The sequence below is a fragment of the Chrysemys picta genome, chromosome 12, assembly GCF_011386835.1.
Source record: "Chrysemys picta bellii isolate R12L10 chromosome 12, ASM1138683v2, whole genome shotgun sequence".
NCBI classification, from domain to species: Eukaryota; Metazoa; Chordata; order Testudines; family Emydidae; genus Chrysemys; species Chrysemys picta.
Genome location: NC_088802.1, coordinates 41,519,479 through 41,533,661, shown reverse-complemented (window position 1 = coordinate 41,533,661; position 14,183 = coordinate 41,519,479). Strand labels below are relative to the sequence as shown.

At 47.5% G+C, this 14,183-nt stretch overlaps 1 protein-coding gene across 3 annotated transcripts in view; it reads right to left on the bottom strand.

Annotated features, from left to right (window-relative positions):
• The window catches only part of UBE2O (ubiquitin conjugating enzyme E2 O), a 113,908-nt gene that overhangs the window by 7,129 nt on the left and 92,596 nt on the right, over nt 1–14,183 (bottom strand). For all 3 annotated transcript variants that reach the window (XM_065563397.1, XM_024101759.3, XM_065563398.1), the window contains 6 exons: nt 10,844–10,998; nt 8,183–8,295; nt 6,164–6,292; nt 4,511–4,600; nt 1,263–1,923; nt 191–327 (listed from right to left, as the gene is read on the bottom strand). In XM_065563397.1, coding sequence (XP_065419469.1) covers nt 191–327; nt 1,263–1,923; nt 4,511–4,600; nt 6,164–6,292; nt 8,183–8,295; nt 10,844–10,998 — 1,285 coding nt within the window. The remainder of the gene's footprint in view (nt 1–190; nt 328–1,262; nt 1,924–4,510; nt 4,601–6,163; nt 6,293–8,182; nt 8,296–10,843; nt 10,999–14,183) is intronic.

Sequence of the window (14,183 nt, the reverse complement as noted above, 5' to 3'; positions counted from 1 at the left end):
GTTTATTACCAGGGCTCCTGGAAATGCAAAGAGGAGCCAATTTACAGTAATTATAAACTTCAGCCAAGTGTAGATGCCTTGACAGCTCAGAATAGGGGATTAAGTCTGGAACTCCCTCCTCAGCCTTAACGATCAGGCGACGCCCAGTCACTTTGCTAACACACAAACAGACTGGAGCACATGGACTTGCCATTCTGTCTTCAAATGTCTTGACCATGATGCCATCAGGCAGAGAGGTTGCCAGCAATGCCATTTCTTTCCTCACGGTGCTGAAGAACTTCTTGGCTTCTGGTGGTTGGAACTCCATTTTCTTAAAGGCGTGGGTATCTAAGGAGTGAGGGGCATTACAACCCATCAGATTACAGAAAACCCTCCTCCAAAATCAAACGCCTTCAAAGGGAAGTTTTTTCCCTCCAAACAATTGCGCCCAGTGTCATGGGGAGGAGAGAGAGAAGATACTGGTCAGTGAAGCTGGGGAAACGTGGCTGTATTGTTATAGGAGATCTCAAGCCATGAGTTAGCAGCCAGGCGCTACAGCCACTATGCTGCAACCACTTCTGGGCAAGGATTTACACCTCAGCCGAAGAGCTGTGTTAATAGCCCCTTTTTCTCCACAGCTACAGGCTCAAAGCAGAGGTTGGGTACGTTTTCCCAGCTGACCTGTCCAGGATGATCGGTTTGCCAGATATCTGAAGCTGTGCTATCACCGATGCACCACAGAACCAGGCAGTCTTTTTTATTTCTGGCAGGTGAAAGTTGGTTTGAGTCAACAAGGACCACTGCACTCAGAGGAGGCACAATCGATACAAGAACATCAGCTGTCTCCATTCTGCTTCTCACCCTCCAGCCCTCCACCTTCCCCCAGCCAAGAAAAGCTCATTTCAAACTTGGTTGCAACGAGGTTTTCGTGCTGGTAGGTTGTGGATCGCAACAGCCCTTAGCAATGCTGGAGCGCCAATCTTTGAGGCAAGGGATTCCTCCAGCCAAAAGGGGAAAGAAAGGGAACCTGTACTACAAATGCAAGAGACCCAGGGTCACTTCCCAGACCAGACTCCTCTACAAACAGGAGCCCTCTTCAATTGCCCCTTCCTAAGTGACTTACGAATTCCAGGTGGGTAATGCTTCTCCCCGCCTCCTAGAAGCAGGGCCATTGAGAGAGGGGGAGTGACTGCAGGGGACTCCTGCTGGGGCACAGGAGTCTCAATGGGGAAGGCAGTGGAAGAGTCTGAAGAGTTAGTCTAGCCCCAAGGTGTCACACTCACCTGGGGCATATTCCAGCACAGAGAAGACCTCCCCCTTGGCACTTGTGAAGGTGACTCCAGGCTTGCCTCCGCTCTGCTGGCAGAGCACTGGGGTCTCACTAGGCCACTCCGACCTCACCGGTGTCTGCGCCTCAGCTTTTTCTTCTTTCTTCTCCGTCTCCACCATAGCTTCCATCTTCTCCTCCTCCACAATGGCCACGTTATCCAGGGTCTTCTTCAGATTCTCCTGCAGCTTTTTGATGTCGTCCAAGAACTTCTTCTCCCGGGTGGGCTTTTCGGGCTCTACTGTCGGCGAAGTGGGAGAGCCCGTCAGCAGCTGCTCCACAGTCATGTTCTTCAGGCTCTCTAAGATCTTGATGGCCTCCTTCAGCTCTCGGAAACTTTTCGGGGCTCCCTCTTTCCCAGCTTTCTCTGCAGTTAGATCAGCAACCGCCATAGCCACGGCACCCTGCACTTGTTCCTCTACTTTTTTCACCTCTTCCGCTACAGGCTCCTCAGGCTCCGGCTCTTCAGTTTTTGGGTGGTCGTCTTCCATAAGGCCGTTGTCCGTCTCCCAGCTATCGCTCTCATCCTCCCATTCATCGGAGGATGCCCCGCTGGTGCTGCCATCTACAGAATCATAGTCAGATTCTTCGATCTCCGATTCTATGTTGTACAAGTGCTAAGGGAATCAAAAACAAAGACGTGAGGTGCTATAGGGCTGAAATCCACATGCTTTATTTACGGTCATCTTGGATGGAGATAAATCAGTCTCTACTGTTAAAAGGAAACCGGCAGTTAGAAACAGTGATCCTAGCAACACCAAAATCTCCCCAAAAAGCATTTTTTCCTTTATCTATGTAAGGTGGATTCTAGCTGAGCTGAGTCCTGCACTTATGAAGTTCCTGTGATCTGGGTTCTGAATCAGCATTTCCCCTCCCCCCCCGAAAATAGGGTGTTTGGGAATAGCCGGGTCAGTTTTTAAAAACACAGCTGTCCCAAAAGCTGGGGCTTCCGTTGCAGACCAGAGAGAGCATGCATGCTAGAACTGCAAGACTGAAGTCCCAGCTTTCTGAACCCCCCACAAATTTTGCAGGTGTTAACATGTCAAATTTGTATTTCTGTTTTTGCAACTGAGTCAGCTGCTGTGTGAATACAATACCCCAGCTTGGCTGTGTCTGCATTCCATGCATCTACAGAAACAATGCCTGAACTAGCTAGAATGCGCATGTTTCACTATCTTCTTGTGTGGCACACTGTAACTGCTATCGGGGCTCTGCTATGAATAGTCTCCAACCACTGTACTTCACTGCCACTTTTTAAGGTTTAATTGGGATAAGGAAGCCTTACTAGAATTGCTGACCTGACTCTTTTATAAATGTGCTTTCTCCCTACCCCTCTTCACTATGTACCCTGAGAGTCTAGCTTTCCCAAACTCCATCACAACCCCTCCCCCTCCACCCCCATTCTTGCAGCTCTAAGTTTCAGGGGACTTCTGTGTGTGTTACATTTCTCAACGACAGCCTTGCAAAGCAGACATGAAAATGTATCAACTCAGATACAAATTTGACTCATCTATCCCCCCGTTTGCCAGGTGGGGGGTGGGAACAAAACCTAATGGATAGCTCCAGGACAAAAAGTAGTTTGTAAGGTGTATTAAAGAGGTTTGTACAATGGGAAGTTTTAATCCTAACTTCTGAAAGTTCAAGTGATGTTGCATAAAACCCATACAGCTCATAAAAAGACACACACTGATCACAGTAGCTAAAAGCCAGACATGCAGATGTGCCGTACAAGCTCTCCACACACAGAGCTCTGCCAACGAGCCTCAAAATCCCCACCTGCACCAGCACAGTTATGCCAGTCGCAGGCCACTCAATAACCAAGTGCCAGCTAAGATTAGATCCTGGGGAGCTAGACCAAGGCCACCAGACTTCCTGCTCTTGTGGCCTACCCCAAATCTGAGTCGAAAGGCTACTTTGTCAGCCAGTTATGCCATCTTCATGGTTATTTTTAGATCCACTGAAAGTGCCCAACCAGCTAGTCTCTGGCACACGCACAGAAACGAAAATTACAGTTCTCAACAGATAACTTGGGATCTCGACATTCACCCAAGTCCTGTAATTACATGTTCAGACAGAATCCCAGGGAACGGAGTGACACAGCTTGCTGCAGAGGCGCGGCGTGAGAGCAGCTCTTTGTGGAGCACACACCAGACCTTTGATTCTGCCTGTGATCCGGTCACATGGGACAATAGGGGGAAGGGAGACAGCAGACTGCTTTGTAACATCCTCTTCCATTTCCATAGTGCAGGCATTGACCATTCGACTGTAATTAATGCCGAGCTGCTCGAGTTTTTTTTTTTTTTAAGTCGTGATCAACAACTGCTTTCTGCACATGAATGAGCTTCTGTAGCAAGAGAAGTGATGTGTTCTGTGCTGCTCTGATAGGGGACAGGCCCCTACAAAGGCAGGTATTCTATTTTCTTTAGAACGTCTGTCGTCACTAAAAGAGATGAGAGGAGAGGAGAGACGGGACTAAAAGGTAGGCAGAGACAGGCATTCGAAGAGAGCTCAAAGAACCTGGAAACAAAGATGTGGAAGACAAAGTAAAGTGGTTCATTAGGCAGTGGATTCATGCGTTGTCTTTCTTGGGTTTTGCACTGTGCTCACCTCTAACTGTTCATCTCGGGAGAGATTTGGGATCGAGTCCTAGGTTAGGTCACCATTTAGTGGTTCTAGTCCAGATCCACACATCAAGTACTACCATCTAATTTAGTGCAATAGTTCAGCAATGGTCTAGAGCTAGAATAGCAGGGGTTTCAGGGCAGACTGATGCGTTAGCAAAACAGAGCGGTGACTGGGCTCGAGTGACGGTCACTGGCAGATCTCTGCAGACAGAACTTTCTCACGCAATAATTGCATGGAAGCCCCGTGATTGGATTACTGGGGTGCTGCAGGTCAGGAAGGAGGGTCATTGGTAGAGCTGTGGGCATACACTGGGGGGTGGGAATCTGGCTCTATAGTAACAATCTAGACAACCCCATCTTCTCAACACTCAAGAGCCATGAAAAGAGATCATCAAATTCAAAGTTAGTTTTCAAGAAAAGGGAGAGACCAAACAAGACCAAGCACTTGTATGTCTAGGATTACAGGAGTGGGAAATCCCCCATCCCACGGGGTGAAGGTAAAAGGAGAAGGAGGAAACATAAGAAGATTCATTTACACAGACTCCAGCAGTATTTTTGCATCCAGACAGGAGCACCTTACCTGAGGCAGAATAATGGTCTTGGAATTATCAGCCCAGACTACTTCTACTTTGCTGCTGACATCAACGCGAGCCACCTGTCCTACCGAGGGCTATGGGAACAAGAGCAGCAAACAAAATATCACCACCTCTTTCTTAAGTACAGAGAATGAAGGCTTTGAGAAATAGCTTTTCTCCAGGTAACTGAGGCAGGTAAACAAGCTTTTGGCGTGCGAACGCAGTGAAACCACGGGCTGCAGCAGGAGCAACCAAGCTGCTGTGATTCTATTTAATGGGGAAATGTTTCCATGAAAAACTACCTTGGACACTAGAAAGTCACCACCTCAGGAAACTGTGAATCATATTATATGATTACTTCTGACCATCATCAACATTATAAAGCTCCAACCCGTGAGTATGGAAAATATTTTTGATTGCTCAGATGGCTATAAATGGGATCCTACCACCATTTCTTTGGCTTAGGGGGCCATCTAGTGGTAGTTCTAGGAATTTTGATTTTGAGCCAGCTCAGTTGAAGGAAGACACACAGACTCTGCAGTTTGTTCCCAGAGCCCAGCACTTCTATGAGAGCTAGGGCCTGTCTACCTAGCCCATGGCAGCCAGCCGCCCAGGCTAGGCTGACAGCATCTGAGTAGAGGGGCTCGCACTCATGCGCTAAAGACAGCTGCGTAGACAGTGCTTTGAAGTTGCAGCTCAGGCTGGCCCTCGAGCTCTGAGGCTGAAACGCCAAACACGCCACATTCGGCTTTTTAAACCCCACGTTTAGTGCATTCAGAATAAATAGCTTCTTAAGCTGGAACAAAGTTTATACAGGCCAGGTGAGCAGCTTCAGATGTGCATTTCATGCTGCTGGAGCGTAAACATGCTACTGCTACTTGGCCTATCAGAGAGCTGAGAAGTCTTCCTACACTTCTACCCTGCGTCTGCTACCCTCTGTTAGTGTAAGAGTCACTTCTAGGGTCTGCAAGACCTGCAGCCTTAAGGAGGCCCACTACCAGTGAACAGCTCACGTTCTTTCCAAAAGGGAGGTCCCCCACAGACCTCTCCTGACTCCTTAATCCAACTTAAACATGTACATTCAGTTTATAACAAGAACAGCCTTATTTCTCAAAGCAGAACAAACGTCACTAGCTATAGACAAACTGATCTTCAATCTCCCTTTGTTTGGGGCCGCCCTGGACTTTCCATCTTAGAAGTGATCCTGAAAACCCAGTGTGGGATCCCTACACAGATACTTGCTGGATAGAAATTAAACTCAAACAAAATTCATTCTCCATTTTTGGTTCCAGTTGCTTTGACTTTCAGGGCAGGTTTAACCCATGTTTCACCCTGGCAAAGAGGACTTCAGTGCGACCTCAGTTAAAATCTGAGATTGTGCCTACTTAGGCCTCCAGGTTTAGATGTTCATCCCAGTGCCCTCTGACTCTGTCCAAGGTGGACAGGTGCCTTGTACACATGGGACCTTTCAGGCTAAGGTGGGGGCAGAAAATGCAGCGGCATCAGGCAACACGAGAGGCTGGGATTTTCAAAGAAGATTGTGGTCACTAGGTGCCCAAATGGGGCTTGGGGAATCCAACTCTCTTAGGTCCCTTAGGAGAACCCAGCTAAGATGACTGGAGGCTGCTTCGGGCAACATGAGCATGCCTGAGACTCACCTCATCTTCCTTGGCCAAGGCTCCGTCCTCGGCATTGCCGATGCGAATCACGATGTCGGTGGTTCGGAAGCGGAAGTCGGGGTGATCGGCAATATCATACACGCTCACATCCTCTTCCTCCCCCATCAGCTGGCATTGGAGAGAACACACGCGCGTTAGCGTCCAACTATTGTACTGATTTCTAGATTCTGTTTTTGACACTTAAAATACTTCCTGCATCTGCAGTTTGGTTCCCAGCTCCGGTGGCCACTTGACATCGTGTGACCATGCGCGGCTAACTCTTTCCCTCATTCTTCTGCTTTCACAGCTGGTGCCGGCTGCTGTGCTCTGCTATTTGATATTACACGCGTCACCTCAGAAAAGGTACTAAGGGGTAAATTAGCGTCCTGTCTTTTCACCCAGTTCATCCTCACCTTTTCTCTCAGGTTTTATGCTGCGTGACTCATGAGCCAATGGGAAACATTGTACAGCCCCTGTGAACATCCAGCCTTCACAAAAAGAGCTAAAGGGGGAGCTGAGCTGAGCCAGAGAAAACAGGATTTATTCTGGATACAGGTTCCATGATATCTGAACCATGACATCTGGCAGGAGGGTTGGGTAAAAGGCTCATCACTTTAAATAGGAAATAGCATTCCCCCCACCCCACCCCCCCAAGGCGGCTCACCTTTGCTTTCGCTCTGAGAAAAGCACCACTATTTACTGGCACGAGGAATTGGTTAGACACAGGAATGTGTCTCTGGGGCAGTCGGAGGTTACGTCTACACTACAAATTACTTTGGAATAACTTCCGTCGTTCAGAGGTGTGACTAAACCACATAAGCTATACCTGAGCAATGTAAATTATACAGACCTAAGCGCAGGTGTGGGGAGTGCTTCTCCCACCAACATAGCTACCGCCACTCACGGAGGCAGGCAATATTAAGCCGACCCGAGAGCTCTCTCCCGTCATCTTAGAGCACCTTCACCAGAAGCGCTACAGTGGTGCCGCTGCATCGGTGCAGTTGTGCCGCTGTAAGTGATGTTGTGTAGACATAGCCTGAGATTTCGTTCTAAGCGTGAACTAGCCCTGGTGACATACTGCATGCACCACCCCGCAGGAGGGGTAAAGGGAGAACGAGCCTGGTTTACAGCACTCCTCCAACTTGCCCACAGCCTAACCGGAGCCTGCAAGGTGAAATGCTCCGAGCTCCTGCACGTGATGGGGGAGGAGGATGCGGTCTGTAAATGGGGGTGAAGGGTCAAGAGCGCTCTCATGGGGTTTCGGACGACCACTGAGCGATGGGCTTCTCTGCCAACTAGCAGAGGTGGAACAAATCAGAGGCCCAGCACCAAAACTTTGAGAAATCAACTGTGGTTGCTTGTTTCAGCACCAGCCTCTCTCCTGGCCAAAGGCTAGAGATGGCAAGTGTGTACGAGGACAGAAATTCATGGATAACTGAAGGGAAAAAACCAGGATGATGGGGTGTGCAAGTCTTTGAACATGTCTGCTCCGTGCCAGGTCACCACCCGCAGAAACACAGGCTATGTCTACACTGCATGCTTCTTTTGGTGGTGTGTAGAGTATATACTTGGGTAGCCCCCCCCCCCCCCAGCATGGTTTAAGTAGCAGTGTGGACAGGCGAGTAGAGCACAGACACACCTGAAGGGAGCGGGTATGTACCCTACACGGCTCTTTCCTCACCCAAGCCCTACCTTCCCGCCTATGCTGCTATTTTCAGCCATGTAGTGTCCCACTTCCTCCCCACTGCTGGAGACTTTCCCCTCTGCCAGACCTTTCACTGACACACGTAGCTACACCCCCAGTGTGGACGTGGCCTGCTTTTCACGGCTGCGTGTAGCTACATGTACACTTTGCGCTGCCTCAAGAGGTGTGCAGAGAAAAATGTCCCCATAACCAGTCTGACACCAGAGCAGTAACATGCCCCACTCCCCTAATCTCAAAGGTGACTTATTTCAGGGCGGAAGCGTACAGAATAAGTGCTGTTGTGTACTTCACTCCTCGCAAGCTGCTTCACCTACCTCGACATCGTCTCCGCTGGCCTTCAGCTTGAACCACTTCACCATACAGGTGCGGCCGATGTGGTCGCCTGACTGCACCACTCCATACACAGCAGGGTCCTGGGAGGTCTGAGCTTTTGGTCAGGGTGGAAGGGAGGAAAATATCCAAGTGAAAAGCTGGACCAACAGCGACTGTTCTCATCTCATCTCATTTACTGCGAGGCATTACAGCCCAGCAGCTCCGCCTGAGACAGGGAAATCAGGAGGCTGGATCTTGTTACATTGGAGCTAGGGGTTGCCAACTGTCAAATTGTGAACCCATCCTTCACCTGTGTGCAATGCCAGGATGAAAGCAACAACTGAGCTGGGGTATTTTGAGCAAGTAAGGGAAGAGTCGTAACTTTACAGGGCCATCTAGCCAGAGGGTGGGGAGAGAGATCCGTGGTGAGCACACTTGTCTGTGGGGACTTGCAGTGCCTGATCAATGGCCAATTCACCTTGATGCTCTGCTCTCTACACTATTCAATGAAGAGCCAAAGAGTCCAATTCAAGTGTGGGTACTGATGGGCCAAGAGGGCTGCCTGGGATGGGCCGTAGCTACAAGGCGTCTCTTCCTCCATGATCATGATTTCCCACAACAGCTATGTTCCACTGGAACAACGAAACTGTCAGTCAATAAGGGGAGACCTGTGTGCAGGGAACAACCTTTCACAGAAGCTGGACTTGGACTGCGTCTGCCGTCAACACCTTCCATGTAAAACTGACTGGCAATAAAACTCCTCAGTGGGCTTTATGGAGTTTGATTCCTCTCTCTTTCCAGGTTATAAAGAGCTTTGCCTGCAGCGTTTTCAGGGGGGGGGGGGGGGGGGTGATTGGCAGGGAAGGGAGGTGGAGGAGGAGGCAGGAATTCCTAGAAATTTGTCAGACAAAACTAGAACCTGGGCCTGACAATTTACTAGAAATTAATGAGATCTAGATGCTCGTTTCCCCTATGCAACTTTGGACGTCTCAGCCTCCATCTCTTGCTTCCACAAGCAATGCCTAACCCACAAGGACACAGCATCTCCAGCCCGAGGAACGAGATACAATGACTAGAGCCTGCAAATCTGCGGATATCGGCTTTATAGCCACCGACCATTTTTGCAGATCGGCTGCGGATTCAAATTTAGTATCCGCGCAGGGCTCCAACAATGACTACTGGTAAAAGTGAACACAACACTCATCTCTGACACAGCTTTCCAACTATATATATTACAGACCCAACAATTAGAAACAATCCCTTGCCCCCAAACAAAAGCACTACAGTTAGAACAATTTACTCCTACCTATGGGGGAAGAGGATGAAGAGGATTAAAGTTTTTTGTTTTTTTTATTAAAAGAGCCCTGAGGCTGCTCTGCCATACTGCGCTCATCACTGTCTGGAGAATCTAGATTCGATGGAGGCCCTGAACTGCTGCTAGGGAAGAGGGAGATGCATGCAGTTGTTTCAAGCTAAGCCAAGCGCCATTCGTCCTTCACATTCACGAGCACTGAACTCCTGCAGAGAGTTGTGTCTCTTAGAACCGTTACTTAGCTCCTAAGCCTTGGGAAACTCAGAAGTGAGACGCTCCCCTACTTTTGGTGGGGTTTGATTGGTTTGTTTCTTGTGAGGAAAGGGGAAGAAAAAGCCACTTTTAATTACAGAAAACTCTTTAGATAAATATAATAGTGTGAGAACCTTGTTGGGAAGGCCATCCAGGTAAAGCTAAACTGTGTGCGATTCATTCCTTCATCGCTCTAGTTCTGAGCAGGCAAGTAAAAAGGGTGTCCTCAGATCAAGAGCGATCCTTTAGGGTTCCCAGGGAAAGGGTTGTGTGCTAACAGAAAGCTGGCAAATCCAACTCATCCCTATCTATTTCACACAGGTTCAGCCCTATATAATAAAAGTTCTTTAAAGCCTACAAACTATGTATATGTAGAGTATCAGGGGGGTAGCTGTGTTAGTCCGGATCTGTAAAAGCAGCAGAGTGTCCTGTGGCACCTTATAGATTAACAGATGTATTGGAGCATGAGCTTTCGTGGGTGAATACCCACTTTCGTCGGATGCACCCACGAAAGCTCATGCTCCAATACGTCTGTTAGTCTACAAGGTGCCACAGGACTCTTTGCTGTGTATATGTAGAGTTACCTGAGCCATATTTAAGTGCTTGTTTCTCACTACACATTTGCACTTAAATAGAGGGGATGCAATAACTGATTTTATACTGTACTAGAAAACAAAAAGCAAAAGGATAGCACTGGAGTGCAAAGGATGGTCTCATGGCAAAAGTACAGGCTGGGGAGTCTGGAGATTTGGGTTCTAGTCCCACTTCTATCACTGACTCAGTGTGTGACCTTGGGCAAGTCACTTAAGCTCTGTGTCTCAGCATCCCTGTCTGCAGAACACGGACACTACTCTGCCCACCTCCCGAAGGGCTTGTGAGGCCAGACTCATTAATATCTGAAAAGCACTTTCAGAGTAGATTGAAGTCATTGGATTTTTGGGGGGTAAGTGTTATTGATTTTAACTGCTCAGGCACCTGCAACATCATATGCACATTTTAAAAATCCAAAGCAAAATAGACAATTGCAAAGCTCGCTTATGCCTTGTAACAAAAAATGATGATTTGCTTTTTCTCCCAGAACATATCTTTCACCCAGTACCTCTTTTGTCCACCACGAAGTCCCCAGGGCAAAACTCATTGTTGTCCAGATGATGGACTGGAAACAACTCGTTGGAGCGAATATTGGTCTCCACAGTGCCATCCTGCCACATCACATCAGCTGAAGTCATCGTGGTCACCACTTCTACAGCAACTCTGAATGTAAAAGACAGAGCTTAAACGGAGCTGCCACCCGCAGAGAGCAGAAGAGAATAAGCAGACCCCTCTGCCAATTGACTTGACCCATTTTGGGGGCTTGCCCCAATACAAGCAGCCACAGTTAAGTGCACAGAGCAACAGTAGGAAAATCTGGGCTGCCAAACACTCAAAGTTCAAATGGGCACCCATGTTTCACACCTGGCACCAGTAAGTCAAGAGATGGGGTTTTAAGGTCAGGAACCAATACTCAGGCTGACTGGGTTCAGATATGCCTGTATGTCCATTTATGGGACAGATTTTCATTCACCACAGATCTGAAGTGATAACTTTTTCCCTTTGTAAGTCTATATTTCAGGAACTTTTACATTTCAGGAAGTAAATGCCACACTCATTTCACTCTCACAGGAGCAAATTTACAGAGATACTAGTGCACATGAAGCTGCACACCAGCTGGAAGAGGGGTGAGATGGGGGACTTCAGTAGGGAAAAATCTTAGGTTCCAAAGGCTTGAAGTGCCTTCTATCTGGAGCTCTGTTGAAGTTCTGAGAAATCTTTGAAGCTGGGGCCATGGGGATGAAAAGGAAGACTAAAGCTGCATATTATATCTCAGCCCTTTGGAGACAGATTTGACACTGCCTCTTCCTTTGAAAAGCAGAAGGGTGTTCAGTTTAAAGACAACAAAAACTTTACTTCCTGGCCATTCTCACATACGATCACTTCTACAGCATAAAGACAAACCCAAGCATAGAACAATCCTGTTTTGGACATAAGGGTCTCATCTTCCTGCCCCCTCTCCATTTTAAACCTCCTAATCACACATACCCCTCCCACAGCCAATTCAGAAGCATTTGCTACAGTGCACAGTTTTCTGTACTCAAATACACCCATGGGTGCACATACTGCCATACAGAGAACCACACTGAACAGCATTCCTGATTGGGATCAGGTTAGCAAAATCTATGGAGCAACGGTGCCAAGCTACTTTTGCTAGAGGCTATACTCAGACCTTTAATAAAATATTAAATTAGTGACCAAGCTACTGGACATTTATGTTTAATAGTCCCTAACGGAAACCTTTGCTGAAGAAGAATTAAGAATGAAAACAAGTTCCAACAGGATCCACTGAACATCCCCAGAAGTTACACTTCACAAAAATTCTACAGGTTAATCCTCTCCTGGCAAATATTAGTGAGAGCCTGAAAATGAACGGGTAAGGGATCCAGCCAAGTCCCCATTGCCCTAGAATCATTCAATCACCCCATCAATCATCCCCTTAACTCTGCCCCCATTTTGTTCGGTAATGGCAATATGCTACTGGATGCATACTGTTGAGAAGATTAGCTTTATTCATCCTTAACGTACAAAATCTCTTGCAAGTAGTGTAGAAGGATGGGCAGTTTCCCAGTTCCTCCTTGCTTCTGGACCCCATGGCTGGGCAAGCACCTCTTCTTCCCCCTCAGGGGAAGCAGTACAGCACCTCTTTATAGCACTATTCCAGCAAACCCTTAGTTAACCCCCATCCATGCCTCCCACAGTGCAGGGTACACTCAACCACATGCTTTTTTTCAGATACATCTTTACGGCTTTTGAACATCTCTCCTTATTAAAGCCAATAAAAGTATGGAGATATTGGAAGCTGTAATGGGCAAATAAATAAATACAATAGGATTTCCTTTTTTAGAGAGTCAACAGCAGAACATCTCAGAAAAATTCTACCATGGCATATGTGGCATGTGACATTTCAGGGGGACTTGTTTCTTTATGGGGAAGTTGGAGGGTCAGTGTTGAAAGGAAGGTTCATAATGGGAAGAGAGTTTAAACCTTTTTAAAGGAGTTAATCGCTGTTTGAAATGAAAGGAGGTGGCAATAGAATCCCTTAGTGGCACCCACAAAAGCTTCAGATGCTGCCCCGATAAAGCCATACCCATTTAAAAAACTAAGCGAACGTTACAGGCTGTATTGCTTTCATGCAGTTAGAGGCACCCATGTGGCTGACCATCAGATCTGGTACTCCAGCTGCATCGAGCCAATGCAACATGTATGTTCCATTCACTTCACCCTTTCCGACAGCATTTCAGCTGTTGTGCCTACAAAGTCTCATCAGCTTTCTGTCTGGTTATTCAAGCAGTAGTGAGACACCCAGGGCATTTCATGGTGGTTAATGACCCAGCTGCCATATAACCCCTTTAAGGGCCATCTAGGGTTTTACACTCTCCTTACAGCAATGTCATATCTTCAAAGAGCCCCAGGGACTATGTTCTATATGTTTGCCTTGCAATGGAGCCATCTGTCCACTGCCTTCTTCATGTCAGCTGCAATCAGCTATCAAAGCTGCCCATCTGAGACCCCCTTCAACTGCACTAGAAAGATAGAAGTTGTGCGTGTGTGTGTGAGGGAAATAGAGGCTACATACTTACTGATGCTATTTCCAGAAAATCCTACTCCTTTCTGGTGCCTTTCATCTTGCCCACTTTAACACTGCTCCCCTGAGCTCCAATGCTTTGGAACGCTTCTCCCAGGCTTTGAGAAAGTATTCCAGAGCGACAATGCTCCACTTATACTGAAGCAAATGGAGATAATCGAATGAACAGTGACTGAAGTATATTGTTTCCCACATTACTTCTGTGCTACCGGATCTCCCTCATCCTCACAGCTCACTTACTCCTCTCTGAGGAGATTCTCATCCAAGTATCTACATTTACTGCCAAAAAGGGGTGTTTGAAGCATGGATTATGTTAACTCCCTGGATGCCGACAGACTTATTTCCCCAGTGCTCTTGTGCTGCGGTTTTTAAAATTCTGTACAGACGGTCCCCGACTTACGCAAGCGTTCCATTCCGGAATGCCTTGCATAAGTCGAATTTTGCGTAAGTCGGGAATGTATACCCAACAATTACGAAAAAAAAAAAAGCTTACGGAACTTATGGAATTTTTCCCGTAAGTGCGGAGTTGCGCAAGTCGGGTTTGTGTAACCTGGGGAGCGTCTGTATATGAATCTGGTCCTAGTGAAAGATGCTAATTCATCAGTCCTGAGACTGCAGGACAGGTATAGTATGGGCCATGAAAAGGCAGACTCCTCCACAGGCCCTGACAACGTCCCTCAGTGCTGTTCTGGAGGGATTATTTAAAGGTGACTGGACAGAGTTCAGTCTCCATCTCCATCCCTCCTTGGCCTCTTTGCTG